Source organism: Nanorana parkeri, unplaced genomic scaffold (genome assembly GCF_000935625.1).
Source record: "Nanorana parkeri isolate BGI_ZX_2015 unplaced genomic scaffold, ASM93562v1 scaffold402, whole genome shotgun sequence".
Classification (NCBI taxonomy): domain Eukaryota; kingdom Metazoa; phylum Chordata; class Amphibia; order Anura; family Dicroglossidae; genus Nanorana; species Nanorana parkeri.
In genome coordinates this window covers 1,058,698-1,072,263 of record NW_017306670.1, presented here as the reverse complement: position 1 = coordinate 1,072,263, position 13,566 = coordinate 1,058,698, and the positions used below count along the sequence as shown (strand labels likewise).

Genomic DNA, 13,566 nt, shown 5'->3' with positions numbered 1-13,566 from the left:
TTATATCTGTCTGCAAGTGTGGCATTCTAATTACCTCTGAAGGGGGACATTCTTCCCACTAACCACTAATGTAATCCCACATTCTTCCCACTAACCACCATTTCCCCCCACTAACTATTGATGAGGGTTTTTTTCCCAGGAGGGTTCTCCCGGACCCGAAATTTACTTCAAGGTTTCCTGTGGTATAAAAAGGTTGAGATAGGCTTACCTAACTTGTACAGCGATTTGATTTCTGAGTTCATAATCTGTGTGCCCAGTAGGGGGAGAAAGAGAACAAGATAACGAGTATATTAGTAGAAAACTATTTCTGATGTTGTAGTGATGACCATAAAGACACTGCTGTTTGCAAAGTAGAATCAGTCATCTGTTAGCTGGTGGCAGCTAGAACCAAACCTGCATTTTTTGTCAAGCCCATTAACAGCCTTGTTTTATTGGATTGTTGTTTCCTGTAGTACAGACCATTAGTTCAGGCGACAGGCAGCCAGGCTGCATTGCTACACAGCTTGGCAGTGGTATGGAATGTGCACTTGCTCAGACATCAACACCCTACTAAAGAATTGCTGTCAGAATCGCACATTAAGTTTACAGAGTGTGCAATATAGAGGCTGTAGAGTACAAACTGCGACTTATGTCCAAGTTCCATCAACATGGAATTAATTAAACACTACTTAATAAGACACTAATGTTTGGAAAATTTCTAAAGTCCCATTTTAAAGTAGCTTAAGGGCAAGTTCACACCAAAACTGTGTGTGCTGCGATGCGTTTTGCTGCGATTTTACCACGATTGATGCATTGTTTTTTGTTTTGCTTAAAATTGCATTTCAGGTGCAATCCAGCAGATTTGCATGCACTTTTTATGCGTTCCATTGCAATCCGATGTCACGATGCGCTCTGCCCATTTTTTTTCATGCCATGACAGCTCACTGTCCTCAAATGGCATGAAAACAAATGGGTGGAGTGAGCCATGGCGTCACAACTTGCTCTGCTTATTTGTTTACATTCGGCCCGGAGCTGTCATTTGTGGCGAGAGTTCGGCGGTAGCGGTCCAGTCGGGGGGTGGCGGCACTTTGGCAAGTTGGCGGGAGTGGTTCATTGTGATTGACGTTGGATTACAGCACTGGACTATGTGATTGATTTTTGGATTGCATTGTTGGAGGCTTTTTATGGGTTTTTTTTTTTTATCCTTGAATTGCCAAAAACTGACTTCTGTTTCAATTAAAGGATAAAAAAAAGCACCTTCCCAATGCTGAGGGCATGTGGCCTGGTATGGTGAGGGGGCAGGCACTCTCACCTACCCCCCATTTCCACTTAAGGTCTGGTTTGGAATTTTAGGGGGGAACCCTAGTTTTTTCTTTTAGTTTCTTTGGCGTTGAGCCGAAGCGGGGCGAACGGCCTGCCGAAGGCCGGCTGTTCTCGCCCGCATATGACAGCTGATCTCACGGGCGTAGCCAGCTGTGATCTCACGGCTGTCTCCGCCCAGTTGTAATGACAGATCAGCATCCTCAAATGACCTGGGGACGCTGATCTGTCATTAAACAATAACAACCAGGCAAACAGTAACAACTGTAACTGCTAGCTCCGCCCAATTGTGTTTTTTTTCTTTTTTTAAATAATCTTTCTTTTTTAATTTTGCTATTTATTTACATTTTCAAAATATTTTTTTAACCTTTTTTTTTTCTTCTACTATTTTCACTATTTTCTATTCTGGTCGGTACCACAGAGGTACCGAGCAGAATGGCGGCTATTTACTCACTGCTGTTTGGCCCCTATGAATAGGAGCTTCGGCTCAGCTGATCCAGATGTTGGATCGGCTGAGTCTTAACTTATTCTGCACTTTGGCTCAGCCTAGCATGCAGAGCATGTTCGGCTGACCGAAGGCAACCCATGTACGGCTGATTTCAGCCAATGTGCGGCTGAAATCAGCCGGAGTGAATAGCTGAACGTCATTCGGCTCTGTTCACTTCGGCTCGGTTATTCACTCGGCTGCCTTTTGGAAGCTTAGTGAATAACCCTGTAAATGTTTTTAAATGTTTTTGATTTTGTGAGTAACACTGGAGGAAACGTGGAGCAGCATTTTCTCCAGGAAGGTAAGCATTTCAGCTCTTCTGTCACTGTTCCTTGTGTATCCATCCCAATAAACTGTTATTGGGATGGATACTTGTTGTCATCACTCACTGGGTGGTGGTGAAGGTCTGCCTGCATTGTGTGATTATCCTTACCTGAGAGTTACATGCAGATTGGCTGCGAATCATTTGAGGAATATTCTTGCACAATCACCATTATTTGCTTTTGTTTTTTCCTGAGACTCTTTTTGTCTATATTCTTTTTTGTCTGTGTGTAGATATTTTCTATGCCTCATTTGTTTGAAGGTTCATATATGTGACTCATTTATATATGTTTCAATTTATTAGATGTGTATGATTATTAGCTCGGCACAATATTGTTTCCAGATATTTAGTTATATCCTTAGTGCTTGGCAGCTCTTATTTCCACATTACACTTACTGGCGCAGATCACCTTATTGTTTATTTTTTGTTATAATATGACTGTCCCTCCACAGAATGGCATTTATAAAATGGGTACAGCATTTAAAACTCTCAAATCACCTTCCATGTGAGCAGGTGCTATAAACAAAAGAAAACAGCATGCTGTATAGCGATCCCTAATAGTTGTTGGTATTTTCAGATAGATTTGTACTAATAAACTAAATTACTTTTATTCCAAGTGGTTGTGCGCCAAGCCATTACTGGGGGTTGTTTATAAAATGAACAGAAATCTAGGGCGAGTTACAATAAAGATATTTACTGCCAACATGCTAAAGCAGCAGTTGATTTAAACCCAAGGGCAGCTCAGAAAGCACCAGCTCCACTATTGTTGTCTGTTTTTTTGTTTTTGTTTATATTCCATCTGGCACCAGAACTGCTTTTAGTGCAGAAACGATTTATTTCACGCTTGCCACTTTGGTTACACTAGATGCGCAGACCAAATCTGTACATGTTATGGGTTGCCATTGTTTGCAGTGAAGGGAGATTTAATATGTTTGTTATTTCTGTCCCACAGTATCGAGAAAGAGATGGAGAAAAACATACTGTTGGAGAAAAAAGCTTTCCTTCGAGACTCCGGATATGAAAGTGTAGCCTACAAGCCCAGCATCCTGGATAAGCTTCTCCACACTCACCCCGTCTGGCTTCAACTTAGTCTGGGCGATGACAGCGTTGGGGATCTCCTGCAGGACCAGCCACCCGCAGTATGTACAACTCACCTTGTTTTGCTAAATGTTTAAGTGTTGTCTTTTCTGGTAACAAATACTGCAGTGATGTTTACTGGTGACCAAAGCAGCAGTTTTTAGGATGAAGTTCTATTTCTTTGTGTTTTCCACCAAAATAATCTTAAATATTCACTAGAGGTGCACCGAAATGAACATTTCTAAACCGAAATAAAAAAAAGTCAGGCCGAAACCAAAAATGTTTTTTATTCTAACTTTTTTTTCACATTTTCTTAATATTTTATTTTTTAAAAACTTTTTAATTTTTTATAGTTATTTTTATTTATAGATTCATTTTTTATCAAAAAAAAAAAATGCTTTACTTTTAGGAGCATTGGGGAAATATTGGGGGTCTAAACAGACCTCTGATATTTCCCTTTTTAGAATAGAAAAAGAGATTGAGGACACAGAGTCCTCAATCTTTTTTTCTGCTGCCCCTGTTATAAATGAACAGGAATCCTCTATACTGAGTGTTACTGTTCATTCATAACATGAGAACATAGTGTATTTACTATATCTACAATCATGAATGAACCAAGAGGTGATGTAGATCACTTCCCATTCATTCATAATTGATATAGTAACCATACTATGTCCTTAATTATTTACAAACACTCAGCGATCACTGATCGCTGAGTGTTTGCAATCGTCTCCTTCCTGACACGCTGTCACAGGAGGCTGAGCGAGAGGAGCTCAGCCTGCTTTGACAGTGCTGGCTTTCTCCGCCCACACATCGCTCTGGCGATCTGTGATAGGAGGCTGAGCGGTGCGGGGAGGACACACGCCGGCCGCTCACAGTGCTATCCTCCTGCAGCGCTCGGCCGCCTGTTACAGTTTCTCTCCTCCCCGCTGGGACACAGAGCAGCGCCCAGCGGGGAGGAGAGAAAGAATGCATGCACCGCTGTATAGGCCAGAAAATGGCACTTTACATTATGCCAAAAGTGCCATTTTCGGCCGATATGTTTTGGTGGCCGATATATAGGTGCATCCCTAATATTCAGCTTACAAATGAACATAGCTTCAAAAGATAATATTCTACTAGTTGGGTGTACAACAGAGAGTCATAACTAAATCATTCATATAAACTGTTCCTACTTGGCTGATTGACCCTCAAGCATGATTCTCCTCTCCAGAATGCATTTGTAATCGTTGGTCATTGCCAGCACACCACTCAACTGTGTCAGAGAAGTTATGGAATCCTTGGCATGTAGGGAAAATTTTTGTCTGTGTGTGGTCAGCTACAAGCTTAAAAATCTGCTCTGATAACACCTAACTCTCCACACCATCTCTAAAACCACTTGTGCCTCCCTCAATACTGACATCTGTGAAGCTGAAGTCCTATTAGCCATTAAATCCCTTAAAACATCGAAAAGGCTGGGCCCTGGCAGCTTCATAGCCCTTTAATATAAAGCATTCTCCCCTCTGCATCTGACCCATCTATTTATGAGCCCAGTTGTCTCCTTCTATACATTTCAATCCATTTTATCATGGGTTTCTGTCTTATGTTTTTAACCCTTCTGCCACAGTGCAATACGCCAGATACCACTCTCAATTATTTGACATATAACCATATACAAGGCAGGGCTGTTTCTATCAGCTATACTGTTTATTCTCCCCATAGAACCCCAGGGGATTGCAGTTAGGGAAAAAATCAGGACATTATGGCTTTACAAATGTCGGCAACCACTATAAAATACACCTTTTTTGCGGATGATGACCCTCACTAATCCCCTTATCACCCCCCAAACCTGTAAGTATTACTTAACTGCAGCAAAAAAAAAATCAGGTCTTCTGTCTTGAAAGACATGGCGGTGCTGTGTAGCACAGCTATGTAAATCGTGTAAATCAGCACTGGATGGATAGAAATTCAAATCATTTGGCAGGTTAAACAGCCCCCATATGTGTGTTTCTTCTGTGTATTTAGCAGTTTGCCTGGAGTTTAGCTTTAAAGTGTATCAAAACCTTGGAACAAAAACGTATAGATTGCAGCTCAGGCAGCTTCTCTTGGGGGCAGCAGGAAGAGCGGCATGGCTACTCTGCTGCACAATGTTTGTAATTTGCTTGCTGCCACCTTTTTGGCCAAGCGTCCCAGGTTGCTAGGGGTCAAGCAGGGAGATGTGTAAGGGCCATACACATCTCTCTGCCCAGCTCTTTACAACCTGAGACGTTCTTGCCGGCGTCCTTCCGAGCTCCTGACCAGCGACATCACTGGTTGTCAGGAGCTCGGCAGGACGCCCCTTCCCACCAGCTCAGGCGGAAAAAAAGCTAGGCATTCCCCTAAGTGGCTCCATTGTTTTTTTTTAGGTCTTTTTACATTTTTCTTTACATTGTCACCAACCATATAACATGACTACAGATACCCCATCCTCTCCTCTTACCATAACTTGGGGGCAAGGCTGGTTCTATAGTCCGCAGAGATAGCTGCAGACAATGTAATGATAGCCATATACAGCAAGAGGAAATCATATACAGCAAAATAAAATCAGTAGATTCCTCTATCCACACTAAAGGGTGTGGATGGAGGAATCTTCATTGCTGACCATTATATTTAGACAGCCACAGCACTTGCAGCTGCCTGAATACCCAAACAATAATTGCATCTGACAGGATGTGGTCACTGGCTAATATATTTTTCCCCTGGCCAGCCATGGCTTGAATTGTATGCACTTCAGCTGGAATCAGACAAAATTTGAACCTTCTGTGGCCAGCTTAACCGATAAGGATTTAGTGCAGGAAGTTATCAGCTGACCAAATTTCTGGCAAGATTAACAGGTATTTTTTGCACTTATCGAGCAGATATAACAAAACACATTCAATTGTGTATTTAACAGACCGAAAGGGACCAAGAAAGCATAGTGCATTGTGATGCTGGACACACACCTTACAGCTTTTGTCTTGCGATGGTTGTAAGGTAATTAAAAAAAACTTACGATCTGCCTAGCTTGGACAGGCAGATCGTACTTGCGATAATCGCAAGCCTGCCCCGCTGCGTGGCGGGCTTCCGATGACCGCAATGCTGAACGGGCAGTGTGCCTTGCACACACCGGCCCGTGCGGCATTTATCTTACGAACATGCCACACACCCGCCGACAATTGTACGATTCTCGGCGGGTTTTCGAACATGTTCCCAAGATAAAAGTCGTGCGACCTTACAGTAGCAGAGGTCGCACGCCTTCCACACACCTTACGATAATCGTACGATCGCGGGATTTCCCGCGATTATCGCAAGGTGTGGGCACCTTGAGGGTTGACATACCCTTCAAGTTAAATGATAGATTCCTTTTTCTATATTGGGAACGTTTCCCACTTCATAAGTAAATCCAGGTTTCAAATAGGTCCTTCTTAGGTATCCTTACACTGATCCTAGCACATGCAAGTCACACATACAGTTAAATATGGAGGATTGTCCGGCTTAGCACCTGTTGCTTGCAAATGTTAACAGTTGGAAACAATAGTCCATTATATAAAGTTACAGCTCCCTCTGGATCCTCTGTATGACATTCCTGGCCCTCAACAGCTGCAGCTATTGGAATGCTAATATCAGATGGTTCTATATATAATCAGCACAAGTGTTCGTAGAGAAAGGTGCACAGCTATATTCATTTCAGCGTTGCTCAGTTTTGCTAAATGAAAGCACGTTCTTACAGAACCGTTCAGTGATTTATGTTTCTAAACTTTGATCAATCTTCTGAGCTAGGAGATTGTGCAGCCTGGAAATGTGCTGAGCATCACAGGATCAAATAGAGCTTGGCTCTGTGTGCTCTTGGAGTGTGTTGAATTGGACTGGAAACATGCCATTCATTTCTTCTCTCAAGGAAATCTCCACCCTAGAAACTATGAAAAGCAATTTTTGAAAACTTGCACAACCGATACAGTTGTTTATTAACCACTTGAAGACCAGGTGTTTACACCCGCTTCCTGGCCAGGCCATTTTTCAGTATTTAGCGCTGCAGTACTTTCCCTGACATTTATTCCGTCATGCAACGCTGTACTGAAATTAATTTTATACCATTTTTTGGGGACAGATAGAGCTTTATTTTGGTGGTATTTAATCACCACTGGGGGTTTTAATTTTTTTCTATAGTAAGGAAAAATTACTGAAAATTTTGAAAAAATAAACTTTTTTGTTTACATTTATGTTAGGAAACAATTATTATTACCCAATTTTTTTGTAAAATATAAAAGACGGGGTCACGTCAGGTAAATAGATACCAGACATGTCGAGCCTTAACATTGCGCGCACCCGTGAAATTGCAAAAAAACTACCGTACCCAAAATTGATCATAGGTGACATTTTCAAATCTTTTACCGCTCATCAGTTTAGTGTTATCAGTGATTAATGGCCCTAAAATTATTGCTCTCACTGCGACGTTCGCGGTGATATGTAATGGGCGCAACCATGTGGGTTTTTAAAAAATTATTTTTCATGTGTGACTTTAACTTTTTTTTTTTGCAACTTTTAATTTTTTCCCCCTATTTTCTTTTCACTTAATGTTATTGTTACCACATAGGGGGCTAAGAAAACCTCTATGTGATAGCAAAGAGCTGTGCCTCTTTATGGAGACATCAGGGGTATCCAAGAGTGATAGGAGAATGCGAAAGCGATGTAATGTACATCACTTCCGCATTCTGACACCGGAGAGGGGAACGGAGGGAGATTGTGCACCGATCTCCCTCTGATCCCCTGTCACAGAGCCACCATGCTGGTCCCAGCTCAAGAACAGCGTGGGGGGAGGGGGGAGCACGCAAGATTGGCACATTATACAAGCCATCCGCCGCCTCTATAGCCGGCAGATCGCTTGTATGTAAACAGGACTCTGTGCAGGCCAGTCAAGTTCCTCCACCCCAAACTCGCTCATCCATGTCTTCATGGGCCTTGCTTTGTGCACTGGTGCGCAGTCATGTTGGAACAGGAAGGGGCCCTCCCCAAACTGTTCCCACAAAGTTGGGAGCGTGAAGTTGTCCCAAATGTCTTGGTATGCGGATGCCATAAGAGTTCCCTTCACTGGAGTTAAGGGGCCAAGCCCAACCCCTGAAAAACAACCCCACACCATAATCCCCCCCTCCACCAGCAGAAAGGCTGCAGTATATATATAGCACTGAGGTGCAACAAAGGATAAAAGAGTGAAAATGGGTCTTTATTAAACAAGTATTATTCAGTTGGGGTTTGAATCTACTTTTACTAATCATCTCAGTTATGGTGTATATTGGGGCTAAAACTGGGTTACTCTATGTGTTTACCTCTGACATCTAATGTTTGAAAAACTGTCTGCCATCACCTACCTTAAAAACAATTCAAGCCTGTATATCCCAGGTGCCCAACCTGCGGCCCCTTTGGCTTGTTTTCGGGACCCCTGCATTTTCAATAATCGATTATAATCGATTATGTCGATTAGTTGTTGCAGCCCTAGCAGACAGTAATCTGTGTTTCGTATTTCCCTGTAATGGCAGTGATCTCCAGCGGTCTCATGTAACGTGTCTCCAGTGTATGACTCCTGAAGCACGTTACCCGTCACCAAGAGCTCCTAAAGCATGTTTACAGTTTCTCATCATCTTGTACAGCATGTCTATACTCTCTGACCATCTCCTGTAGTTCACCTATAGTCGTAGACCATCTCCTGTTACATGTGTCAGCAGTCTCAGAAAGGTTTATGTAGTATTACATTCACTGATTATTATATGCGGCCCTATGGTGATGTCAGTGGCCACATTTGAGGCCCCCTATATCAGGAGAGTTGACCGCCACGGCTCTATATGGTAAGCAGGTGAACATATTTCGAAATACTGCATTTATTGCTGGGTTGTAGTTGCATCAGGTTTTGCTGCAGTGTGACAAGAGTTAAATATGAGTCACAGTTCAGAGTGTACTCTTATCTTTAGTACAGGAGGCTGACTGGTATTTCTCCAGTCTTCCTATTCACGTGTGTGACTATATGGAAAATGGGATCCCATCAGTGGGCAGTGTACAGTATACCTCAGAATATAACACGACCAAATAAATCATTTCATTCTGATTGGTATTTTTTGGCTTTTTAAAGGTTTTCAAGCTGTTCATTCAAAACCTGCTTTTCCAATAGTTGAATTATTAAGGGAGAACAATGAAGATGAGTGCTTTTCACTCACCTCATAGTTCTAGCCGACCTGTGACAATGAAATTGTCACAGGTTGACTCAGTAGATAGGGAGGTGAGCGAACACATACCGGAGTTCGCTCACCTCTCGATCCTGTCACGGCTCTCTGCCGTGACAGGGGAGGGGCTGGATTCCCCCCTCCCCGCTCCGATCCGCCAGCGCTGACTGGCGAAATGGACGGTATACTGCGGCGTCTCAGTATACCGTGAGCTACAGCTCGCGGTATACTGAGCCTAGGGTGACGGGAGGACGCTAGTTTGTGTCCTCCCGTTACCCTAAGGAGAACTATGGGGAAAAGCCTTAACCCCATAGTTCTCCTTTAATTTACAGGCATCAGTGTTTGGGAATACACCATTTTTTACTCATAGCTGCTATGATGGCATATGAAATTGCATTACAATGATAGTAACTTCCCTAATAAATATTTTGTTTTTAAGTGAATTCATAATGTATTGTTCTCTGTGGCATATTTGATTACTTTGAAAGTGCATCCGAAGCCATTTTTTAAAATTACATTTGGGTTGAAGAGTTACAACCTCTGTCAGGTTTTACCGATCTCTGAAGTCATGTTGGTAACAGCATGTCACCGAGCCAGAAAGTGTAGGAAAGTCAATAAGAAAGACACAGCAGTGAAGTATGGGAAGGCTAGAACCCCCACCAGTTAATATTGTACTGTGTACCCCCCACCAGCTTATATTATACTGTCTCTGCGGGAGATGGTTCCTTACTCTATGTCACAGCTTACAATATTGCTACCAGGAAAGGAAAATACAGATATGTCCCCAGCAAAGCCTCAAACAACAATAATACTGTGACAGAGGTCCTAAATCTTCCTGGTTGTTTGACTCTTCCTCCAGGTCCCGTCCATACCATGGTACAGATTTCCAGTTACAGGGACGATGAAGTATAAAAATGCAATACAAGTGCAGTGACATCATCACACTTGTACTCAATTGAGTGGCGGCAGATGGAACATGTAGTTTATCCATCCTGTCAAAGGATCTGTGAATGGATGGTGCAGCTGTGCAGGTAAATTCATGCAGTGCTGTGCCAGATTCAAAAGGGTCAGGAGCCTGGGGGAAGCAGAACCCTGTGATTCAGGTAAGTGAAGGAAAAGGAGGGGGGCTGGCAATGTGACCATGTTCCATGTACACCCTGAATATGGTTGTAACATGGTATTAAAGGTAAATGTATCCTTGGAAAATGTTTAAAACTTTATTTATTTAAATGTCTTGTTTCTGGTTTTCCTATATTTAGTTTGTATTACATTTGAATGTGTCCTGAACACTTGTCTTCATAATTTGTTACATAAAATGTACAGTGATGTTATTGTGAGTTACATATAACAATATTCTCTGACTGTATTTTCATTCCCCGCCTCTTACATTTTCCTGTTCACAGACTTTTTTGGTGCGAAAGTCTACAAAGCTTCAGAAGAAAGTCATATCCCTTCGAGTGCCGGAGGAGTTTGGATCGTGTTTCCAGGAATTTGTGATAAAAGAAAGCTCATACAGTAAGTCATCAAATACTTACTATGTATTAGGGATTTAATATCGCTTTGTCTGTGTGTTTCCACTTTTGCAGGAACATTTGAGAACACCCCGCTATATGTTTGTGTTCCTATTATACACAGCCTATCTAAAAAATAATGTAAAAAATATATTTCTTACCTTTTTAGATGTTTCTGTGGAATAGGCCTTTGGACAGACTGTTTTAGAGTGACAGGAAAACTTTCTACGTCCCTATAAAAAGACAAGGGACACTCTGAGCTTCCCCTCATTAACATACAATGCAGAAGCCACACTCCAAAAACCCTAGTTTTTTAGAAGTCTACTGGTGGATGGCCAATTTAAGTCTTTAACCCTTTGTTAGGGCACCGTTGAAATCGAGTTAAGCACTAAGAATAAGATCTGCCAGCACAGTACAGACAGGGTTATTTATGGTAAACATGAACTCCCCACCCATTCCAGAGGAAAATTCAGTCAAATGTAGCGGCACTTTTAATTTTTGTTGGATGGCATCTGTCTAAGAGAGGCTTCATTTCACTTTGGAGATATTGCTTCTTTCTTCCTTTTGCATCTATTGAATAGGGAGTTAATGGTACAAAGGATACAAAAATAACAGGGGGTTTTAGTCTTGCATACTCTATACTAAAAAAAAAAAAATTGTTTTGCTTTAAGCTGAACATACACTAGTCCGAGCTGAACGAGAAAAATGCATGTTTTCCTCCTCCATGAGCTTTAGCATGGATGGGGAATCAAACATTTTTCCTTTTTTCCATGCTTGGCACGTTGCAGTCACTGTTCAAAGAGTTTTCAGCAAGACTTGAATTTACTCCCATCCGTGCAGTGCACGGCCAGCTTAATATATACCATAGATACTCACAGACCATGAGTTGCCTGATCCAACCATTTGGGACAGATTGGGCAATAAGCTTGTGTCTGTGGGTGACCCCTCATACTGTTGACTGGCCACTATCTGGAGTATCTCTGTTTGAATACATTGAGAAAGCTTTTGCTACTTCCCCATGTTTGAGTGCAGGTTTCAACAAGCAGAAATGGATCGATCTTGTAGAATATATCACAGTGACTTGTTGCAGTTGTAATTATCTCACCACGCTGCGATTTTTTTGACCGTTATTGTATATGCCAATGTTTTCAAATATGCTTGTACAAAACCCAAGATCACTTGTGGCAAAACCAGAGGCTAATCGAAGAGCTCTATCGATATTAAAAAAATAATATCCGTATTTATTGCCTTTTGTTTTTTTCGTTTGTTCCTTGTGAATTCATTAATTTAAGTTTGTTCCTGCCAACAAAACCAGTCTCTGCATTGTGTGGTGGTGATAGGATGTCTTCTGTGCTTCTGCAAGAACCTATTTGGCAGCACTGCGTGAGTTCAATGGAGGGTACTTGTCTAATAATGTGATTAACCCAGGACTCAACAGTTGAAAGCAAAATTATTTAATTACAACATTCACAAGAGCTACAGTTCACTACTTCATTACAAACGGGCCAATGAACTTTAATTATTTTGATGTTTGTATAAAAGAGCCGTTGTATATTGGCTGTTGCCTTCACCTGAATGATTGACGATATATTTTGGGGGGTTTTTAAGTGTATTTTTACGCTAAACTTTTACAAAGCAGTAGGTTAGGGTAAATCTTCCAACTTTGATGTCATTCCAGTGACGAATATCAAGCTGGCCAAACACCAGTAGAATAACATTTGAATATTTTAGTTTTTGGATTGTTCGTTTGATTAGACCCCAATAACTATTAGAGAATCAATGTTTTTTTTTGACATTTCTTATCTGAACGATCAAAATTCTAACCATGAATGTGATTTTTGTTCAGGACAAATCATACATATTGTAATGCACATGTTTTAGACACAAAAGAAACCTGTTTAACATGCCTAGGATTGCATTCTAGTAGCAGATCTGAATCTAATGTTTAAGGGTTATGAAACAAAATTCATTGACTCAATAATGGCAAGATCCAATGCTGTGTCGAACCGTTTTGAACAAATGTTCAAATGACATTTAACTGTGTGTGGCCAGCTCAGGAGGAGATTTCCTCTTCCTCTTAGAGGGACTTCTACTCACTTACTGATGTGTCTCTGGGACAGGAACTGAAGGTAAATCACTCGGAACGCAGTAAAATAAAAAAACAAACAAACTGGAGCTTTTAACTATTCCCACAAAAAAGTTTTGGCTAAAGATACATATTGAATAATATTTAAAAGATGATATCTGTTGAGATATGCTCTGTGAGACAGATTTTACACAATGCTAGGAAACAGATAATGTATGTAATTTCATCTATATAGTGAACAATAACAAAGGGTTGGCTTATTTTCTGTCCTCCTTACAATACAGGTTCACTTCCTGTCCACTGTTTAATGATACTCCACTGCAAATAGTCTATACTATTTTGGACATCATACCTAAATTCTAAATGATTTTGGATCTATTGATAACATATATAGATAGAAATGCAATGCAACTATATTGCAGTGTATCTCATCCTTTTTTTTTTGTCACAACACTCTTTTAAAGTATGCAAAACCCCAAGGCTAATGGATTTTAATGGGAGAACCAATTCAAAGACACACGCAAATCCCGTCTTCAAATCAGGAGCCCCCCCCCCCCCCCCCCCCCCACCCCCAT

General features: G+C 41.3%; 1 protein-coding gene across 1 annotated transcript in view; it reads left to right on the top strand.

Annotated features, from left to right (window-relative positions):
* Positions 1 to 13,566, top strand: part of RIN2 (Ras and Rab interactor 2) — a 112,311-nt gene that overhangs the window by 50,872 nt on the left and 47,873 nt on the right. The window contains exons 4-5 of the mRNA XM_018559546.1: positions 3,061 to 3,247; positions 10,798 to 10,909. Of these exons, the coding sequence (XP_018415048.1) occupies positions 3,061 to 3,247; positions 10,798 to 10,909 (299 nt within the window). The remainder of the gene's footprint in view (positions 1 to 3,060; positions 3,248 to 10,797; positions 10,910 to 13,566) is intronic.